At 37.1% G+C, this 17,045-nt stretch overlaps 4 protein-coding genes across 5 annotated transcripts; 1 reads left to right on the top strand and 3 right to left on the bottom strand.

Moving 5' to 3' along the window:
* Positions 1-928: 928 nt before the first annotated feature.
* On the bottom strand, positions 929-6,572 carry LOC102609271 (eukaryotic translation initiation factor 3 subunit A). Of its 2 annotated transcripts, none has more exons than XM_006472091.3 (14): positions 6,415-6,572; positions 5,857-5,960; positions 5,263-5,744; positions 4,936-5,151; positions 4,422-4,790; positions 4,312-4,341; positions 3,853-4,080; positions 3,594-3,755; positions 3,280-3,501; positions 2,971-3,180; positions 2,676-2,882; positions 2,393-2,473; positions 2,052-2,253; positions 929-1,754 (listed from the first exon to the last, which is right to left on the bottom strand). In XM_006472091.3, the coding sequence occupies exons 2-14, from the start codon at positions 5,900-5,902 to the stop codon at positions 1,246-1,248; spliced, it is 2,964 nt and encodes a 987-aa protein (XP_006472154.2). In that variant the 5' UTR covers positions 5,903-5,960; positions 6,415-6,572; the 3' UTR covers positions 929-1,245. The 2 variants fall into 2 exon arrangements, with proteins under 2 accessions (XP_006472154.2, XP_006472155.2); XM_006472092.4 differs by having other exon boundaries at positions 6,441-6,479.
* A 2,138-nt stretch (positions 6,573-8,710) lies between these two features.
* On the top strand, positions 8,711-9,820 carry LOC127902633 (uncharacterized). Its single transcript, XM_052442308.1, has one exon. The coding sequence runs from the start codon at positions 8,767-8,769 to the stop codon at positions 9,682-9,684; it is 918 nt and encodes a 305-aa protein (XP_052298268.1). The 5' UTR covers positions 8,711-8,766; the 3' UTR covers positions 9,685-9,820.
* Positions 9,821-9,912: 92 nt separating this feature from the next.
* LOC102608987 (pre-mRNA-splicing factor 38) lies at positions 9,913-12,695 on the bottom strand. Its single transcript, XM_006472090.3, has 5 exons — positions 12,367-12,695; positions 12,040-12,252; positions 11,641-11,770; positions 11,479-11,549; positions 9,913-10,512 (listed from the first exon to the last, which is right to left on the bottom strand). Exons 1-5 carry the CDS (start codon positions 12,654-12,656, stop codon positions 10,068-10,070), a joined length of 1,149 nt encoding a protein of 382 aa, XP_006472153.2. The 5' UTR covers positions 12,657-12,695; the 3' UTR covers positions 9,913-10,067.
* Positions 12,696-15,316: 2,621 nt separating this feature from the next.
* On the bottom strand, positions 15,317-16,516 carry LOC102608697 (hypothetical protein). The gene has a single exon (XM_006472089.4). The coding sequence runs from the start codon at positions 16,426-16,428 to the stop codon at positions 15,469-15,471; it is 960 nt and encodes a 319-aa protein (XP_006472152.2). The 5' UTR covers positions 16,429-16,516; the 3' UTR covers positions 15,317-15,468.
* Positions 16,517-17,045: the final 529 nt, after the last annotated feature.

Below are 17,045 nucleotides of genomic sequence, written 5' to 3'. Positions count from 1 at the left end.
TATTAAAATTATTATTTAAAATTTATATTTATTATATATTACTAACTTTTTTTTTATAATTATAGTTTTTTTTTTCACGTAACTGTAACAGCATCTCAATCCCAAGCGCACCCATAATACACGAGTGCGATGAAACTCAATGAAACGTTTTGCCTCTAAATTTTACAGTGTAAGGTTTGACGATTAGCAGTGCACAATACCTCGGAGTCGTTGAATGGAAATGGCTGAGCAAGTTAAATAATTGACTCCTTAAACCTTCCTCAATGAGTTAATGGATGCCATATCAACATTACTGTTATAGTTTTTTGGCAGGCCTAAATCTGTTTTTTTATTCTAACCAATGATTTGATTTTGAGGCTTCAAAGCACTGTCAAGGTTGAAAATACACAACAGAGGAAAAATTAGGGAAATAATTGATTTGGTTATGGTGGTGGGACTTCAAATTATTGAACTTTTTTATAATAATAATAAAAAAAAAAAAATGCGAGAGCAGTTTTGATGAACTCTTGTCTACTAGACCGAAGAATATTGTCTGTTTAAAATCGTGTATACTTTTGTGTCTCCTGAATGTAATGGTCAGATTAACGTGCGGAATTAATTAAATAAATATATATCTTTGAACAGTATTTACCTATAGTATATACGATGCAAAACATATCATTTGCCAATACTTAAATGTAATTTCACCTTAATAAACATAATATTCATCTTACGAATTAGAAAAAGGCAGTCACTATGAGATCAAAACGCCTGGTAATTAATAATGAACACGAACCTGACTAAAAAAATAATGTCCCAAAAAATCTACCCAACCGATTAAAACAAACAAATTGGCTGCTATTTGCATTTTGTCAACCCTCGACGGTTGGCTAGGAAATCAATAAAACTTTATTGGCATACAGACAACTGAGTCTAAGACACTCTGAACTACCGAGGAAAATTTGCTCTCAGCTCACTTGCTTTTTGATGCAAAACATTGCCAATTCAACTGTACCAAGTTTTGAGTGTCAAAAATCTTCGAGTTGCTTGCTTCGGACTACAATAAATATCCTCGGGTTTTCCCATACAAAGCCAAAAATTTAAAAAAAAAAATGGAAAAAAAAAAGTGAATAACAAATAACTCTAGCAAGTCCCAAGTTTCCTCTTGAGCTCGTATCAACAAAAACCCATCGACATTTCAGCATAAAATCAAGATATCCCAATTTAAGCATCAGCCAGAAGCAATCCTTGATCAAAGTGGAGAGGTCAACGTGGTGGTCTGGATGACGACCAAGTGGAGGATGACCTTGAGCCCCCACCAGGACGCCACCTATCACTGGGTGGGCCTGAGCGATCATCTGGCCTGCCCCAGCGATCAGCTTCAGGTGGAGCCTGACTGGAACCGTCAGTCCGCCTGCTGGGCCCCCATTGTTCTGGTCTGGTACCGCCAGCCCACCGCTCCTCAGATTGAGGAGGTGCTGATTGCCCACCTACACCTGCACCTTCCATTTTCGCACGCAGGTGCCTGGGGATGTATTTTCCAGAGGTTGGTGCAGCTGCGGCTGCAGCTGCAGCAGGAGCAGCAGATCCAGGCTCTGATGTACGAACAGGAGGCTCGAAAGGTTTAGAAGCCCCATCAGATGACCTCCCCAAGATAGCTTCTTTTCTGAGTCGTTCTTTTTCATCAAGCTCTCGCTCTCTTTGCCTCTGTTTTTCAGCAAGCTCATCCAATTTTGCCTGGCGTTCAGCTTCTTCCTTCTTTCGTTTCTCAGCCTCTGCATGTTCCAGAACAACATAAGCAAAATAAACCAAAAAGTAAAAAGAAAATATACAAAATAAAAATAAAAATTCAAGAAATACTGGAGGGACATAATTACTATGCTTAATGTTATTTGTTAACTTTTCATCATGGAGCCAGGGAAAATATATTACGGGGCTTATTTTTGAGCAAAGAAAATGAGCTATTCAGAATTCAAGATACAAGAGGAATCTCACTCCAACTCTCTCATATAACGCTTGAGGAACAAAAGAATATAATTGATTTGTAAGAAAATATCAATTTATATGTATACCTTCACGCTTACGAGCTTCTTCCTCCTCACGCAGCCTTTTTATTTTCTCTTCTTCGGTCCTAACGTAGAATATCTTCTTTCTCTTAGCCTCCCTCTCCTGTTTTCGGGCCTTAATAATTAGGCTGATTCTTTCCTCCCTCTCCACTTTGCGCCTGTCGACCTCAACTCTTCGACGGTTCAGCACTCTTTCCTGGAATGTGTTCTGAGAAATAACAGATCTCAGCAACTTTGACTATCCATTTCATGTCAACAAGCCAGCCAACAGTCCAAAGGAGTTGTATGGACAGGCAAAAGACAAATTATATCTTATAACAATAGAACTCTCCATTCAGGGTACACACCTTGTTGTCCAACATCCTTGAAAGCCTATACTTTTCCCTCAGGTCTCCATCATGTCGCTGCCGGCTCAACTCAACCTCTAGCTGCAAAGCCAGAAAACAAAATTGAGACTTCCTCTTAAAGGGCAACAATTACGTATATCAAACACAGAGACACGCTCAGTTGAAGAGAAGCACATTATCACAGAAAATGACATCATCATTTAAAATACTGTGAAAAAATTGAAAGGAAAAGCTTGAACAATAGGCATATTTATCAAATGTTAACGACGAAACAAATACATACCTGTTGTTCACGTTCATGAAGCACCTTCTCCTCCTCCAACCGTTGTTGGAAAGCAGCATCAATCAAGGGGGCAGCCTCTTCTCTTTTTGCTCTTTCCAAATAATCCATTGTCTTGGCTAGTTTTTGTAACTTTTTCTCCATCTCTTGCCTCTCCCTCAGCTGCTCGGTCAGGGCTCGCTCCATCAAAGTTTGTTTTGTCACTTTTTCCTGCATTTAATAATAGTAATGAAAATGCAATGGTCAAAATTGCCCATCTTATACAAATAAGATACCGTGTAACCAAATTTTAACTCACCCCCTCTAAGATTGGCTTTTTGCCTCCCTTCTTTTTATTGCGCTTCTCAGCTTCTTCAAGCAGTGCTTGCGCTTCTTCAAGTTCACGCTCCTCTATTTCTCTGAGGATCCTTTGATTTTTCCTATGCTCAAATTCAGCAGCAAGCCTCTTCTGCTCAGCCTCCTCTGTTATCTTCTGTTGCTTTAGCCTCCTAGACTCTTCTTCACGTTCCTTGAAAGCGAAAAAAGTAATTACTTAAATTCCATGATTGTAAGCCAACAATTAAAAAATAAAAAATGCAAGCCATCAATGCAGTTTAGATGGTAATACCATTTCAATAAGTTGGCGTTCATGCTCTTCCTTCCTTTTCTCAATGATTGATTTCCGCGCAAGAAGCCTCTTATGTTCCTTATCTACAATCTCCCCTAAACCAGCCAACATTTCACCTAGCTTTGATGCCTTATTTGCAGGAGGATATATCAAGGCCCGCACTTTATTTAAAGACTGAGCAAAAATAGTCAGGTGATCCCTTAGACCATCAGATTCAAGGCCCTGAAACAGTCGCACAATAACAAAATCAAATTATAGATCAAAACAATATTATAGGTAATCAAGTCATCCAACAGTATATGCACAAGACTTACCAAATTACAAAAAACTACAACACCTCTCATATGGTCAATTTTCATAGCTATGAAATTATGTTTCACAGCTTCAACAGAAATTTTCTCCACGACAGCAAAATCAAAGAAAGGAATCATCTGAGATAAGCTCTCAATTCTCATCATCTGATACACCTCCGACACCTGGAAAAGAAGAGAAATTGAAAAGCATAAAGTGTTAATGACCAAAAACAAGGAAAAGAATGCACATACTTTGAAAATAAACCATAGAATGAGTTACCTGTTGAAGCACCCTTAGGGTAACAAGCTTTTCAAGAGCAGGAATATAACGGGAAAGTTGCACTTCCGGTACAGAAGAAGCTGAAGCAAGTTTACCACCATACTTTGAGATTTTGGCCAACAAAGGCTGCACCTTTGAGGCAAGATCTAGAGGAAGAAATTCATGCTCTAAAAGATTGTAAAGGTCTTTCACTTCCTGAGTTGCACAGCTCATAACACCTTTGGACACCTAATGAAAAAGACAACCAATTTAAACAGAAGTCAGAAACTAATATGCATACAAAGAAATGTTCAAACATAGCAAACGAGGTATAACTTTTCTTTGACTTCTTTTAAGCATGGCAGAACTTGTATCTCTCTTACCCGCTTTTAAGGGCATGGAGTTCTAGGAAGTGAAGTGAACATATAGATCAAGTATGTGTAAATAGAAACACATAAAAACTGATCACTTTGAACTTACCAATTCTGAGAGAAGGGAGGATCTTGAAAGCTGCAAGAAATGGGAATCATCAGACAAAAGCTGCTTAAATAAAAAAATAGCATGAAGCTAAATTGAATGGATCAGATTACCGCTTCTCTACTATCAAATTTAGGATCAAGCTCAAATCCTATAAGATTAGCCATCCTCAAGTTCCGATCCTTCTCGTTTTCAAGCTCCAAATGAGATGCACTGCGACTGCGGTCATAAGGAACCACTAGAAGTGCAGCCAAAACAACAGATGATGCTATTAGCTGCAAATCTTTTAGGCTTAAATTCTTATTGTATGTTTTCTGGAGCGTAAAAAGCTTGAACCATGCATAAGCATGATAAAGATGGCTTGATGATATCCAGAATATCTCTGTTAGCTTCGCATAATAAACAACTAGCAGTGACGGCTTTGGAGTTTTCTTAACCATGCACATCAAACCATGTATATCTTCAACAGAATAAAACGCTTCCTGCAGAGAACAAATGAGAACGTGATGGAAAAAAAAAGTGAGATGTCCATTAAAAATACACATGAACAATTTCGTCCATTAAAAAAGACAGATGGACAATTTCCAGCCATACGATAAAAAACATTGAAAAATAAATCATACAGACCTGCCAGAGCTGAAGGTCAGTAGCAACCTTCAGCTGCTCAAATCTGGTGTCCAGATAGAGTTGCAAACTCTCAGGGGAAGAAAGGTCAGGACGATCCCTTTGATCTCTGTACTTGTTAAGGTTCAACAAATGGTTCCGGATAATTTCACAAAGCCTGCGAAATTCAGTTGTGCGCTTGTATTGCTTGCAGAATTGGAAGGCACGGTGTGCAGTCATCTACACAACATCAAAAGCATTTAGACTTCCTTCTCTTCTCTAATTTACCAAGTAGATTGATTAATTTCTAATTTTTTACTAAAACAAAATTCAAGTTCAAGCAGAAAATACCGCATATAGTGCCTCCAACTTTGAGTTGTTCCGCAATATTTCAAGCACTGTTCTATAAGTCTCCCACAAAAACTTGAACCAAGGTGTAACAAGTTCACGATCAGACCTATCCTTTCCCTTCTCCCCACTTACATAACTAAGCATTAGATCTTCTGGCCTTTTATCTGCTTCAAGGTCATCAACATCAAGAGCTTCTTCTAGAGCTTGTGCCTGACTACGAGCCTGCTCTGCCTTCTCAGTGGACAGATGCATGAAGTGCTTGATGACCTCCTCCAAGGAAGTCACGTTCACTTGTTGACAAACAATTCGATATTGAATTAAACCATCCTTTGCAAACTTGCCTCTTCGCATGTCAACGCAAAGCTCAACATACTTGAACATTATCTTCTCAAGTATCTTTTGCCATGCCCGGTGTCTTTTAGAAGTTATCAAATCATGGAGAACTTGTAAGGCATCTTGCTTCTGTCCAACATTGATCAATGCTGCACCAAAACATACCACAAAACAGATAAAAAAAAATTGCACAAACATATACATAATTCCACCAATTAAGGGACAAAAGATACAAAACAGTAATAAATTTGAAGATCTGACCTTCAGCTTGATTCAATGCTGCCTCAGGTTTGGCATAAGTCGACATAAGTGATCTAAATTTTGCAGCCCAACCAACAGAGAAATCTAAATGTCTCAATCGAAACCTAAGCAATATTACAGACAAAGCAAAATAATAATTAAACCAAAAAAGATATTTGCCATCAGCAGACCACAATGCAACTTGAGAAGCAAAACCTAATTCTCCAGAGAAATATAATATAAAAAGGTAAAACGATCTTCTATTCAATCAATTTAAATCTTCTAAAAACCCGCAGCGCTAAATCTAACACACAACTCGCCAATTTACTCGCAGTACGATGAATAGAAAAAAAAATCAAACTTTACATTAATAATGAACGAAACCCAGATCTAAAAAGCTCTAGTGTTAAGAACTCTTCAAATTACGTCGATAAAACAATCGCAAAAACGTAATGGTTCAAAAAAAAAAATTTTTTTTTAAGAAAACGTAAATTTATGATCCTTTATTTAACCAAAAAAAATACACGACAGAGCTGCGACTATAGACAGAGAGAGGAAACCATAGCGAGAGAGACCCACCTGCAGAGACACTGAGAGAGACCCACCTGCAGAGAGAGAGAGATGAGCGTGGCTGCTTGCACTTCTTTGTAGAAGATAAAAAAGCAAGTCTAGGGTTTTACAGATTTGTAAAATTGCTTCGTCTGATTTTCGGATTTCGTTTTCGGTTAGGAATAGGCCCAATGGATATATTGGGTTTAAAATTATAATTTTTTGGCCCATTTCTCTTTTTATGTGGGAAAAAACAATTCATATTAATAATTTAATATAATAAATTGTTTAAAATTCAATTTCTCGTTTTATTATTTAGATTTTTGTACACCGTAATTTCATGTTTATTTAAGTTGATTATTTTATAATATTTAATAATAAGTTAATAACGTGAAATAATAAGTATTTTCTTGATATTTGATGGTTCATTTACCTAGACACTCATTATTTGTTTATAATTTTTTTAGGGTTATTATCATTTTACTACTTCAAAAATTGAAAAATATCAAATGACTATAACAAATATTGTCTCCTATCATTTTCCTACTATATCTTTACAAAAATATAATTTTACTACTTTTCCGTTATAACCGTTAGTTGACCGGTTAGTTGACTAACAAAATATCAATTTTACCTTTCATGATAAAAAAAAAAATACTTGAAACTTATTTACAAAATTAACTCTTTTACATTTATTCGATCATCCAAGTTTCATTTCCAACATTAAGATATAAAAATGGAATCATTAATAAGATAAATTTGTAATTCATTTATAAAAATGGATACAAAATACCAACATAATTCTTTTTGCTGGAATTATGATATATGGATTAGGGGTGGGCAAAACCGAACCAAAACCGAAAAAAATTCGATTCGGTTCGTTTTTTCGGTTTCGATTCAGTTTTTTTATTTCAAAAAATTGAATATCAAAATTCGATTTAGTTTTTTTTTTTATTCGATTCGGTTTTTGGATCAAACTTTTAAAAATCCGAACCGAACCGATAATATCATTTGGGTCCCTCTCTTTTATAAAATTTTAGTATGACAATATTTAGAAAATATTTGCATATAGAAATTCTTTCATGGCCTAACATATTTTGCAAATTTTTCAAAAGGGTCCTTGACTTTTAGTCAAGATAACATTCGAATCCCTAGGTTTTTGATAAGTTATATTATGGCACACAAACTTATTTTATTTTATTAACGTTTTGAGCCAAAAGTTTTGATATTAAAAAAGTGACAATGATTCTAAAAATTATTCCGTTTAGTCCAAACTTTTGCAATTTTTTTTTTGCTTATACAAATTTATAAATTATTTTTTTGTTGATTATACATTGATTATAGAGGCCTTATGTGCAAGTTAAGATAAACCGAAAAACCGATTTGTTAATTCGACCCGTTAAGTGAACCGTTACCGAAAAACCGAAACCGAACCGAAAAGCTAAAGTTGAACTGAAACCGAACCGAACCGAACTATCGATTCCAGTTCGGTTTTTATTTTCTCTAAAAACCAAACGGATTTTTTGAATTTAGGACCCGAACCGAACCGAAACCAAAAATTTATCCTGAAATCGAACTGATGCCCACCCCTAATATGGATTACAAATTTATCTTATTAATGATTCCATTCTTATATCCTAATGTTGGAAATAAAATTTGGATGATCAAATAAATGTGGAAGCACTGATTTTGTAAATAAGCTTCAAGTATTTTTTTTTATCACGAAGGGTAAAATTGATATTTTGTTAGTCAACTAACGAAAAGTAGTAAAATGATATTTTTGTAAAGATATAGTAAGAAAATGATAGGGGATAATATTTCTTGTAGTCATTTGGTATTTTTCAATTTTTGAAGCAGTGAAACGATAATAACCCATTTTTTTATCACTATTATGGCAATTTATTTTTCTAAAATAATTAAGAAAATAAATAAATTAACGTGGGATAATAAACAAAATGAAATGCAACAATGCTAGTTCTTATGTAACATACTTCATGGTTTAGACTTTGTTCACAATCTCAATGGTGAAAATTAGCAAAATTAAGCCATTTTAATGTAAAAGATTTTTAAGACTTCACAATGAGGAGGTGATACGTACGTGACAAAAAGTAAATGCTGGGATAGTGTTGAGAAAGAAATTCCGTTAGTGACATTTCAAATTTTAATTTGACAAGCATTATTCTATCTTCAAGCTTCTAATTACTAATTAGCCCTCAAATTTAAACCCAGTTTAAAGTAAAATTGATCACGTATTAAGAGAGAATTATGGAAAATCAAAGATGCAAAATCCCATAAAAAATGCAACTTCTTAACCCACGTACATGTCTCCATTTGATCAATATTTGAATTGGTTAGAGAGCTTTGCATTGGAAGTTAGCAACAATGGCAAATTCACTGCAAAAAATGAATACAGTTGAAGAACAAAGTCGTGAAAATGCAGCTGCTGATAAGGCTTGTCGGGTTCTTGTTGATCCATGCAATGCACCAAAATCTCCATTGGCATACTTCTTTAGTATTTCAATTGCTCAGCCAAAGATAAGAATCAAGATTCCTAAGGCTTTGGGGAAGAGCATACGGAAAAGAAGCAGTGATCAGTGCAATGACAGCACGAAGAACCGTGGTAATGCACCGGAAAAGCTTTTCGCAAAGAAAGTTGGTTTGATTTTCAGCAAGGTTTTTAGTCACAAGAAAAGAGAAGAGACTTGCTCTTCGAGAGCCGGCAAAAATAGTAAGGCTTTCAGCAATGGGGGAAAGGTTGGATTTGGTGATGTGGGATCAGTTGAGAGTGTGAGCAAAGGCAGTGAAAGGGGTGGTAATGGTGAAGGTAAGCAACCTAAAGATGTTGCAGATGTGGCATTGCCGAAGATGAAGAACATTTTGGTGTTTCAAGAGGGAGGAAAGAAAAAGAGACTTGATAATGGAGAGCAACTGCCTTCGAAAAGTCTCTTCAACAGAAAGAAGGATCGATTTTCTCTGTGTAGAGGCAACTCTAGAAGAAGTTTAAGTAGTGCAAAGGGGGTTGCAGCAACTGATTTTGTGTCCGGGAAACTGGAAAGGTCACCTGAATTGGCGAGGGTTCCAGCAAGAATACTGACCTCCCGCCAGAAGTTGAACAGGGATAGGTCTATGAGAAAGAATCTGATTGGGCTGTTTGAAGAAGAGGGAAAAAGGGAACAGAGAGCAGATGAGGTGCTATGCAAGAAGAGGATCCTAATGGGAGAGAAATGCAGGCCACTGCATCAGTCAGGCACCCTGAAGTATGATAAAGATGGCATTTTGTTACCAGAAAACATTCCATAATTACGCAAAAATAACTTTCCCTTTTCATCTCTTGGGTTTCTTTTGGTTTTATTAGGTGTTTGAAATGTTATAGCTTTGAAATGCTGTTGCAATGTAGGAGAGCCACGAAAATTAAAAACTCTCACCAAGTTTTCCTGCCAATGGGTTGTGTTTGTCTGCTTTCCATTTGAACCCAACTCCAATATAATTTCAAATGAGCGTCAATAAGATTTGATACCGTAAAGCATATAGCTGAATATGGATTCAACACAGTTCATTAAGATAGGAGCAAAAAAGTACAACACAAATCCTCAATATACACTTTCTAATGTATACATGCAGTTCTGACAGCCAAAGCTGCTGAAGAGCCAAGATAACAAAACACATCATCCTCAATTTCGTGATTATAGCTTCAATGGTTTCAACCCAAGTGATGCTCGGATCCTGTTAGCTTCAGCAATTTCTGGATCTGGGTGGTCTGTTCCATCATCCTTCTTTTCCTTCTTCTCTTTCTTCTTCTTTGGCTCTGCTCGGGTGCCCACATCCTCCGGTTCATCCCTATCTCTTCTAGGACTCATGCTACTGCGAGCATGTCTCTTGCGATCCCTACTCCTGCTTCTGCTCCTTGAACGGCTTCTCCGCCTCCCACGATCCCTATCTCGCCTCTCTCGATCCCTTCCTTCCCTCTCTCTATCTCGATCCCTTTCACGACCATACTCCCTATCGTCCCGCAAGCGATAGCGGTTCCTATCCCTGTCTCTTTCCCTGTCCCTGTCTCTGTCTCTATCTCTATCTCTTTCTCGACCACGTCCTCGGTCCCTGTCATAATCTCTATCATAGTCCCGATCCCTGAGAAAAGAAAACACAAATGACCCTGAACTTCCATCTAGCAAAATATTTGAGGCATTCATAAACCTATGTTCCATCTGACATTATGCCATGCTGTCACAAAGGCAAACGGTTGTCACTCCATTCACCAAAAATGGTATGTAACAAAAATTCAAAAGTCAAACAGCAACAGATAATAAATAACAAGCAATAATATTGTTTGATCCATCATACTTCTCACTGTACACTGTCAGTACAGAGAAACCTGGCAGGATCATATGATATTACTATAGGAAGCTGTTTTAATCCACCATGGCGTTAAATGCCAATGTGAAAACATAATGGTTTGATGCGCTATTTACATATGCCAAGATACTAAAATTCCATATAACAGCTTCCACCAACAAACTAGCAACACAAGAAGCTCCTGGGTTTAGCAAGAGACTAATTTACCGGACACCTTAAAACTTAATTCTGAAGCAATCCACCAAACCTGTTGGTTCATGTTGGTCTATCAAATAGTTCCTCATCACATGCCACTAAGTTTAAAACAACCCACAGAAGGTGCTGAGTTTTTAACCCCAAAAAAGTAGTAATAATAATAGTTGCGGTATACAGCACATTTATCTTCATTCTTTAGTGTCATTTTTTCAGAAGACTAAGTTAATTTTCAACAAGTCTTTTTTCTCTTCTCCTGCAAGAATATATAATAAGAATGCATAAACGTATGTGATGTCATGGCATTGTGTCTCAAGGTCATCTTCATCAGACTTAAGACTTCTAATTGATGACTGAAAAATTTTACTTTTCAGCAATAACTTAGAATGATCACACATATCAACTTCGTAGTAGAAAATCTACAAGATAATAAAACATTCTGCCAGAGGCAAATGATAAACAAGAAAATTAAAATTAAAAAAAAAATATAATTCCATATGACATGTTGAGAAGAAACAAAGAAAGCAGAAGGAGATCAATAGTTCGTACCTGTATCTGTAACTGTCACGCCTTCTATCTCTATCTCTTTCCCTTGTTGGACTTCGCCCGTGGTGGTAATCCTGTTAACATAAAAGAACATGTCAGAAAAAGGAATTTTTATATAATGAAAGCAGTGGAAAGAAGATCATGCAGCAGGAAACAAGTGCCAACCCTTTCATAGGCGCCGTCTTCTAATCCATCATCTAGCTGATCATTCTCCTCTTTCTCTTCTTCTTCTTCAAAATCATCTTCTAAAACACTTTTTCTAGGTTCCAGAGCACCAACAGTCTCAAGATTCCATCTACAGGATAAGAAACAGAAAACAAGCAAATCATAAGAGAAATTTTATTAAAAAGAAAATCCTAAAATAATCTTTACCAAAATCTTCCCAAATTTCCGTTAAATACCATCTGTTATCCAACACACAACATATAACATTTCTTATAACAGATTCCAATGCAGCAATCACCAAAACTTCTAATGCATATTCAACCAATACCGATACAATCATAACAGACAAAAGAACAATACTAGCAACTTGCGAATAAATCAACATCTAAAAAAAATTACCTTTTCTTAATGCGAGGCAAGGCAATGTCACACGAATAATCTTTTGTCAAAAGTTCATCAATCACTTCATCCACATGCGTCAAAATAAATCTCCCATCACCAGATTTTTGCCTCAATTTCCGATAATCATTATACAAGGGCTCCAGGTAACGATAAATATCAATATCAGTCCCCGTAAGCCGCAAGTAAAATGCACCCAGAACACGGACATATCTGCAATTGAAAAAAATAAATTAATTAATTAACAAAAACCCTAAAAACAAACAAACAAACAAACAAACCGAGAAAATAAGATAAACTTGCGGTTTTGATTTAGGGTTTACTTACTTGTAATCGTCATTTTTGATGAATTCAACGACGATATCTTTCTCGGGCTGGATCTGGAGCATTTTCATGACTAGGCACATAAACGGCGTCGGCTTACGGTTTCCACCGAAGGTTCCGCCGAGGTGGTCGAGTTCCATGGCTTTGTCCACCAACGTCTCCGCCGTTAATCCGAAACATTGTTCTTTCCAGTAGGTGTTTTGGTAAATCTTCGACCGTACGATCTTTTCCACTAGATTTTGCGGGTTCGTTCCTCGTATGCTCTTCGCTGCTGGGTCCGTACGGTTCGCCATTCTTTTTTGAGCTTCAGCTCTGAGAGAAGATCTGTTTGGGCGTTAGGGATTTTGCTTTAAAAGAGGGGAAAATTTTTTTTGGTGAAACGCCGACGTATTTGGATTTTTTTCCCTGATATTTTGTTTTTATTTTTATAATTTATCAATTGCTAAGTTAGTAACTTACACTCCATTCAAAAATTTTTAAAAATTTTAACAGGCGATGGGACTTGTATTATTTTTATGGATCCGGCTACGGTATCACAGTAGTACCGTGCCACTTCTTTTATTTTTTATGACTGTGTTATTATAAATTTTCATTTAACTCCCTTCATTCATTTTTATTTAAGCTTTACTTTATAAATATTAAGTTAATTTTTACTACATTCATATAAATATTTTAGTTAGCACCTTGTGTTATTTATTATTTATAAATTTTTATTCTATATTATACCTATATCACAATACCCCACTCTTTATAATTTTGAGATTAAATAATTGACAAGGAAAAGAATTGGATTGACCCGAACTCGTAAACCCAACCCGGATTCCGTTTTCATTTCCGACCACTCCACCAGCCAAGGTTGGTACCAATCGAAAGATCGTGCGACGCCGGTCATCTCTATGTCATCCTTGTAGCAAAAAGAATTGGGTCAAATCGAACCTGCAAACCCGACCCGCATGCCGTTTCCGTTTCCGTTTCCAGCCACTCCACCGGCCAAGGTTGGTACCGATCGGAAGCTCGTGCGATGCCGGTCATCTCCATGCCATCCTTGTCGCCGGAAAGTGTTTGAAAAGCTGCCGATCGAAGCCGTGAAAAGCCGCTTCAATTCGCCACGATTTTGCCGGTTTCCGGTGACGCCACCACCTGGGTTTTGTTCCCCTCAATTCTCTCTGTCTTTTACAACCAGCCACAACCACCGAAGGAGTTGATTTGCCGTTGATCGGCCGTTGAAGGATTCACGGGTTTGGGAGAAATTAACTTAATATTTGTGAAACAAAGTTTAAATAAAAATGAATGAAATAGGTTATATGAAAATTTACAATAACACAGCCATAAAAAACAAAAGAAGTGGCACGGTATCACTGTGGTACTGTAGCCGGATCCTATTTTTATATGGAGGGTAACTTATAACATCTTATAATTTAAAGCTCATTGTTTCTTAAATAATATATTTTATTCTAATTTTCTTATTCTAGTGCGTCCTTGGCCACGTTATTGTGTGTAATAGTACATGTGGTGAGTTTTCATTAGTCAAGCTATGTTGTGAGTCATAATTAGGCCAATAAGAACTCACCACATGAACTGTCCCGCATCATAAGCAAGTTAAAATTCCTGTATCATAGTAGAGTCTCTTTAAATTTAATAGGACAACTTATTTTAATAAACTAAGGGATAAGTCATTAAATAATTTCTCCAGTATTGGGATCAAGCTACGGTACCACAGTGGTACCGCACCACTGTTTTTGTCTTTTGTGCCAGCACAATTGTAAATTTTCATAGAACCGCTTTTACTCAATTTTATTTAATCTTTGCTTTACAAATATTAAGTTAATTTTTATTGTATCCATATAAACATTTTAGTTAGCACCTTAAACTATTTACTATTTATACATTTTTATTCTATATTGCACATACATCACAATACCCCTCTCTTTATCACAATACCCACGAACCCGACCCGGATTTCGTTTCCGTTTCTGACCACTCCTCCGACCAAGGTTGGTATCGATCGGAAGCTCGTGCGACGCCAGTCATCTTCATGCCATCCTTGTTGCAAAAAAGAATCGGTTTGACCTGAACCCTCGAACTCGACCCAGATTCCGTTTCCTTTTCCGGGCACTATACCGGTGAAGGTTGGTATCGATAGGAAGCTCGTGCGACACCGATCATATCCATGTCATCCTTATCACATGAAACCGTTTGGAAAGTTGTCGATCGAAGCCTTGAAAAACCGCGGAATCGCCACTTCAATTCATCGCGATTTCACCGGTTTCCGGTGACGGAACCAATTGGGTTTTGTTCCCCACAATTCCCTCTATCTTTTCCGACCAACCACAGCCATCAGGGGAGCCGATTTGCCGTTGATCGGCCGTTGAAGAATTCATAGTTTTGAGAGAAATTAACTTAATATTTGTGAAGCAAAGTTAAAATAAAAATGAGTAAAAGGGGTTCTATGAAAATTGACCGCACTGCTAGCACAAAAGACAAAAACAGTGATACAGTACCACTGTGATACTGTAGGTGAATCCCCAGTATTGTATATGTTTATTTATTGTTTTATATATTTTAGATTTAGAAACTCAATTTCAACTTTTGATCCATTCATATTTTCAAACTGAACTTCAATTTTTGATATGTTGAAGCAGATTTATTTATTTATGTACTTGTTATTTTATATAGTTTCAAACTTTAAAAAATTATTATTTTTTGTCTGAACCACGAGATAACTATGAGTTGATCATAACTGTGGGAGATACCTTTAAGTTCGTACCACAACCCAGACTAATCTCCGCTCGCACCGGGTCGGCCCGTAAGGGGTAAAGTGCTAGTCAAAGTAGTGACTTCATACGAGAACATGACTTAAACTCCTGATCTCTCTTAAAGAGTGAAAATACCGAACCACTCGAACCAACCAACTTTGATTTAAAAAATTAATATGTGGAGACAAAGCGGAATATTCAGAAAAACAGAACGATAACATATACTTTATCGAACAATTTATAGATTTTATCAAATAAAACCCGTGTGTATGACAAATGGGATGTCAGGACTAACAATTAAAATGTTATTATGTAATAAATCAAATTGCATACAATTACATACATAGATTCAAGCTTTCCCCTCTGCTGACCCATCAAACTTCTTCTCTATAAATCGCTTCTTACAATCGTAGAAATAAATCATAAAAGCCACCCACTTCATCACGCTCCCCAAACAATCCAAACAAGCCTGCGCAAGAATGACTTCAATCACCACATTACCCTTTTGCCAGCCAACACAGAGACTTGATAATCTCAAACCAAAGCTCCAAGCAAAGAACACAAGCATTATGAGAAACCCACGCTTCCTGCTGCCTCTACTGATATAAGCCGAAACCCCTAGAGCCACATCCCCATGCTTGTTCTGTTCCAATATTGATATCACAATGCCCGTATTCCAAACAGCACTCCACTCAATATATTTTGTAAACAAGGCCACAAAAACCAACATATACGTCAACGTGGAGAAGATGGACCACATTAGATAGATGTTTATCGACAGAGTGAACAATCCAACCAAAGCAAGTGAATTCAAAAGAAGAGCATAAATGGATGTAATCAGAGGGCCCTTGAATAATGCTACCTTATTCTCGATGAAGGGTTTGGTCAACGTCTCCTTTTCTTGTGCGTAAATGGCTGAGGCAGTACTGACAGTGATGATAGTGTTGAGCAGGTCAAAGAGATGAATGATTGCCAAGAACGTGAAACTTTGCACTAGGAGTTTTCGGGAGATAAAGTTGCCAATCCAGTCTCTGAAAGCATGTAGGGAGGGGGAGGGCCAAGAAGATCTGTAGATGATGACAAAGCCTTCATGGGGAGGAGGGTCATCAGCTTGAGATCTGAGTGATTCAATCAAGGCGCGTTGGAACATGGTCTCGTGTAAACACAAGGAGCAAAACAAAGGGAAGAAAGTGAGTAAAATTGTGAAGAAAAATTTGGGATTTTTGATGGGTATCTTCAAGGCTTCTTTGATGATTCCAACGAATTCTAACTTCTCCTTCATCGCGATCCGGCTGTCGTCCATTTGCATTTCTGGTTTGAGCAGAGGAATTCAGTCCACTCACACAGATATGAAGGAGTCAAGGGAGGAGTTACAAGTTTAAGTCCAACTCATGACTTTAACGGTACTAATAAGAAGCAAAGAGGCAAGAGCCACGAAGTCTCTGGGATACGACAAATTAAGTTGACTTGCTAAATTACACCACCGTCCTCATTGTTGTTCAACAACTTATCAGAAGAAATTGTAAATTAGTAATTTTGCATAGTCTTATCATGTTGGGTTGAGGGAGGTTGCAATGTTACGAATTATGTAACATACACACCCAATGGTCGGCAGCCATGTGTTCTGAGAAGAGAAAAAAAGCATTGAAATACAAGCAATGGGAGTTGGCAGCCACCGGATCTGTAAGTTACGTGATCCGTAACTCAGCCAACTCCTGGGTTGAGATTTCTTTTCATCTTCCGAAATGATGATGATGATGATGAATGTGCCAAGAGGCCCAGCAATCTGAAAATCTTCAAAAAGGTGCATACGAGGAGAACCTCAAAAACAAAGAGAATGAACATTTTTCATTCATTTTACAGATACAAGCCGATCGTCTCCATATATTCAAACAAATGATCAACTTTAGGCTGTGTAAATTGATC

This window comes from Citrus sinensis, chromosome 5 (assembly GCF_022201045.2).
Source record: "Citrus sinensis cultivar Valencia sweet orange chromosome 5, DVS_A1.0, whole genome shotgun sequence".
Taxonomy (NCBI): Eukaryota; Viridiplantae; Streptophyta; class Magnoliopsida; order Sapindales; family Rutaceae; genus Citrus; species Citrus sinensis.
This window is presented reverse-complemented; position numbering and strand designations above follow the sequence as displayed.

Coding starts and splice junctions, on each gene's coding strand:
- LOC102609271 (XM_006472091.3), bottom strand. CDS start 5,902: ATGTCGACTTATGCCAAACCTGAGGCAGCATTGAATCAAGCTGAAG. Junction 4,791..4,935: donor CTGACCTTCAGCTCTGGCAG/GTCTGTATGATT, acceptor TGTTCTCTGCAG/GAAGCGTTTTATTCTGTTGA. Junction 3,756..3,852: donor CCCTAAGGGTGCTTCAACAG/GTAACTCATTCT, acceptor CTTCTTTTCCAG/GTGTCGGAGGTGTATCAGAT.
- LOC127902633 (XM_052442308.1), top strand. CDS start 8,767: ATGGCAAATTCACTGCAAAAAATGAATACAGTTGAAGAACAAAGTCGT.
- LOC102608987 (XM_006472090.3), bottom strand. CDS start 12,656: ATGGCGAACCGTACGGACCCAGCAGCGAAGAGCATACGAGGAACGAAC. Junction 12,253..12,366: donor ATCAAAAATGACGATTACAA/GTAAGTAAACCC, acceptor TTTCAATTGCAG/ATATGTCCGTGTTCTGGGTG. Junction 11,771..12,039: donor TTGCCTCGCATTAAGAAAAG/GTAATTTTTTTT, acceptor CTTATCCTGTAG/ATGGAATCTTGAGACTGTTG.
- LOC102608697 (XM_006472089.4), bottom strand. CDS start 16,428: ATGCAAATGGACGACAGCCGGATCGCGATGAAGGAGAAGTTAGAATTC.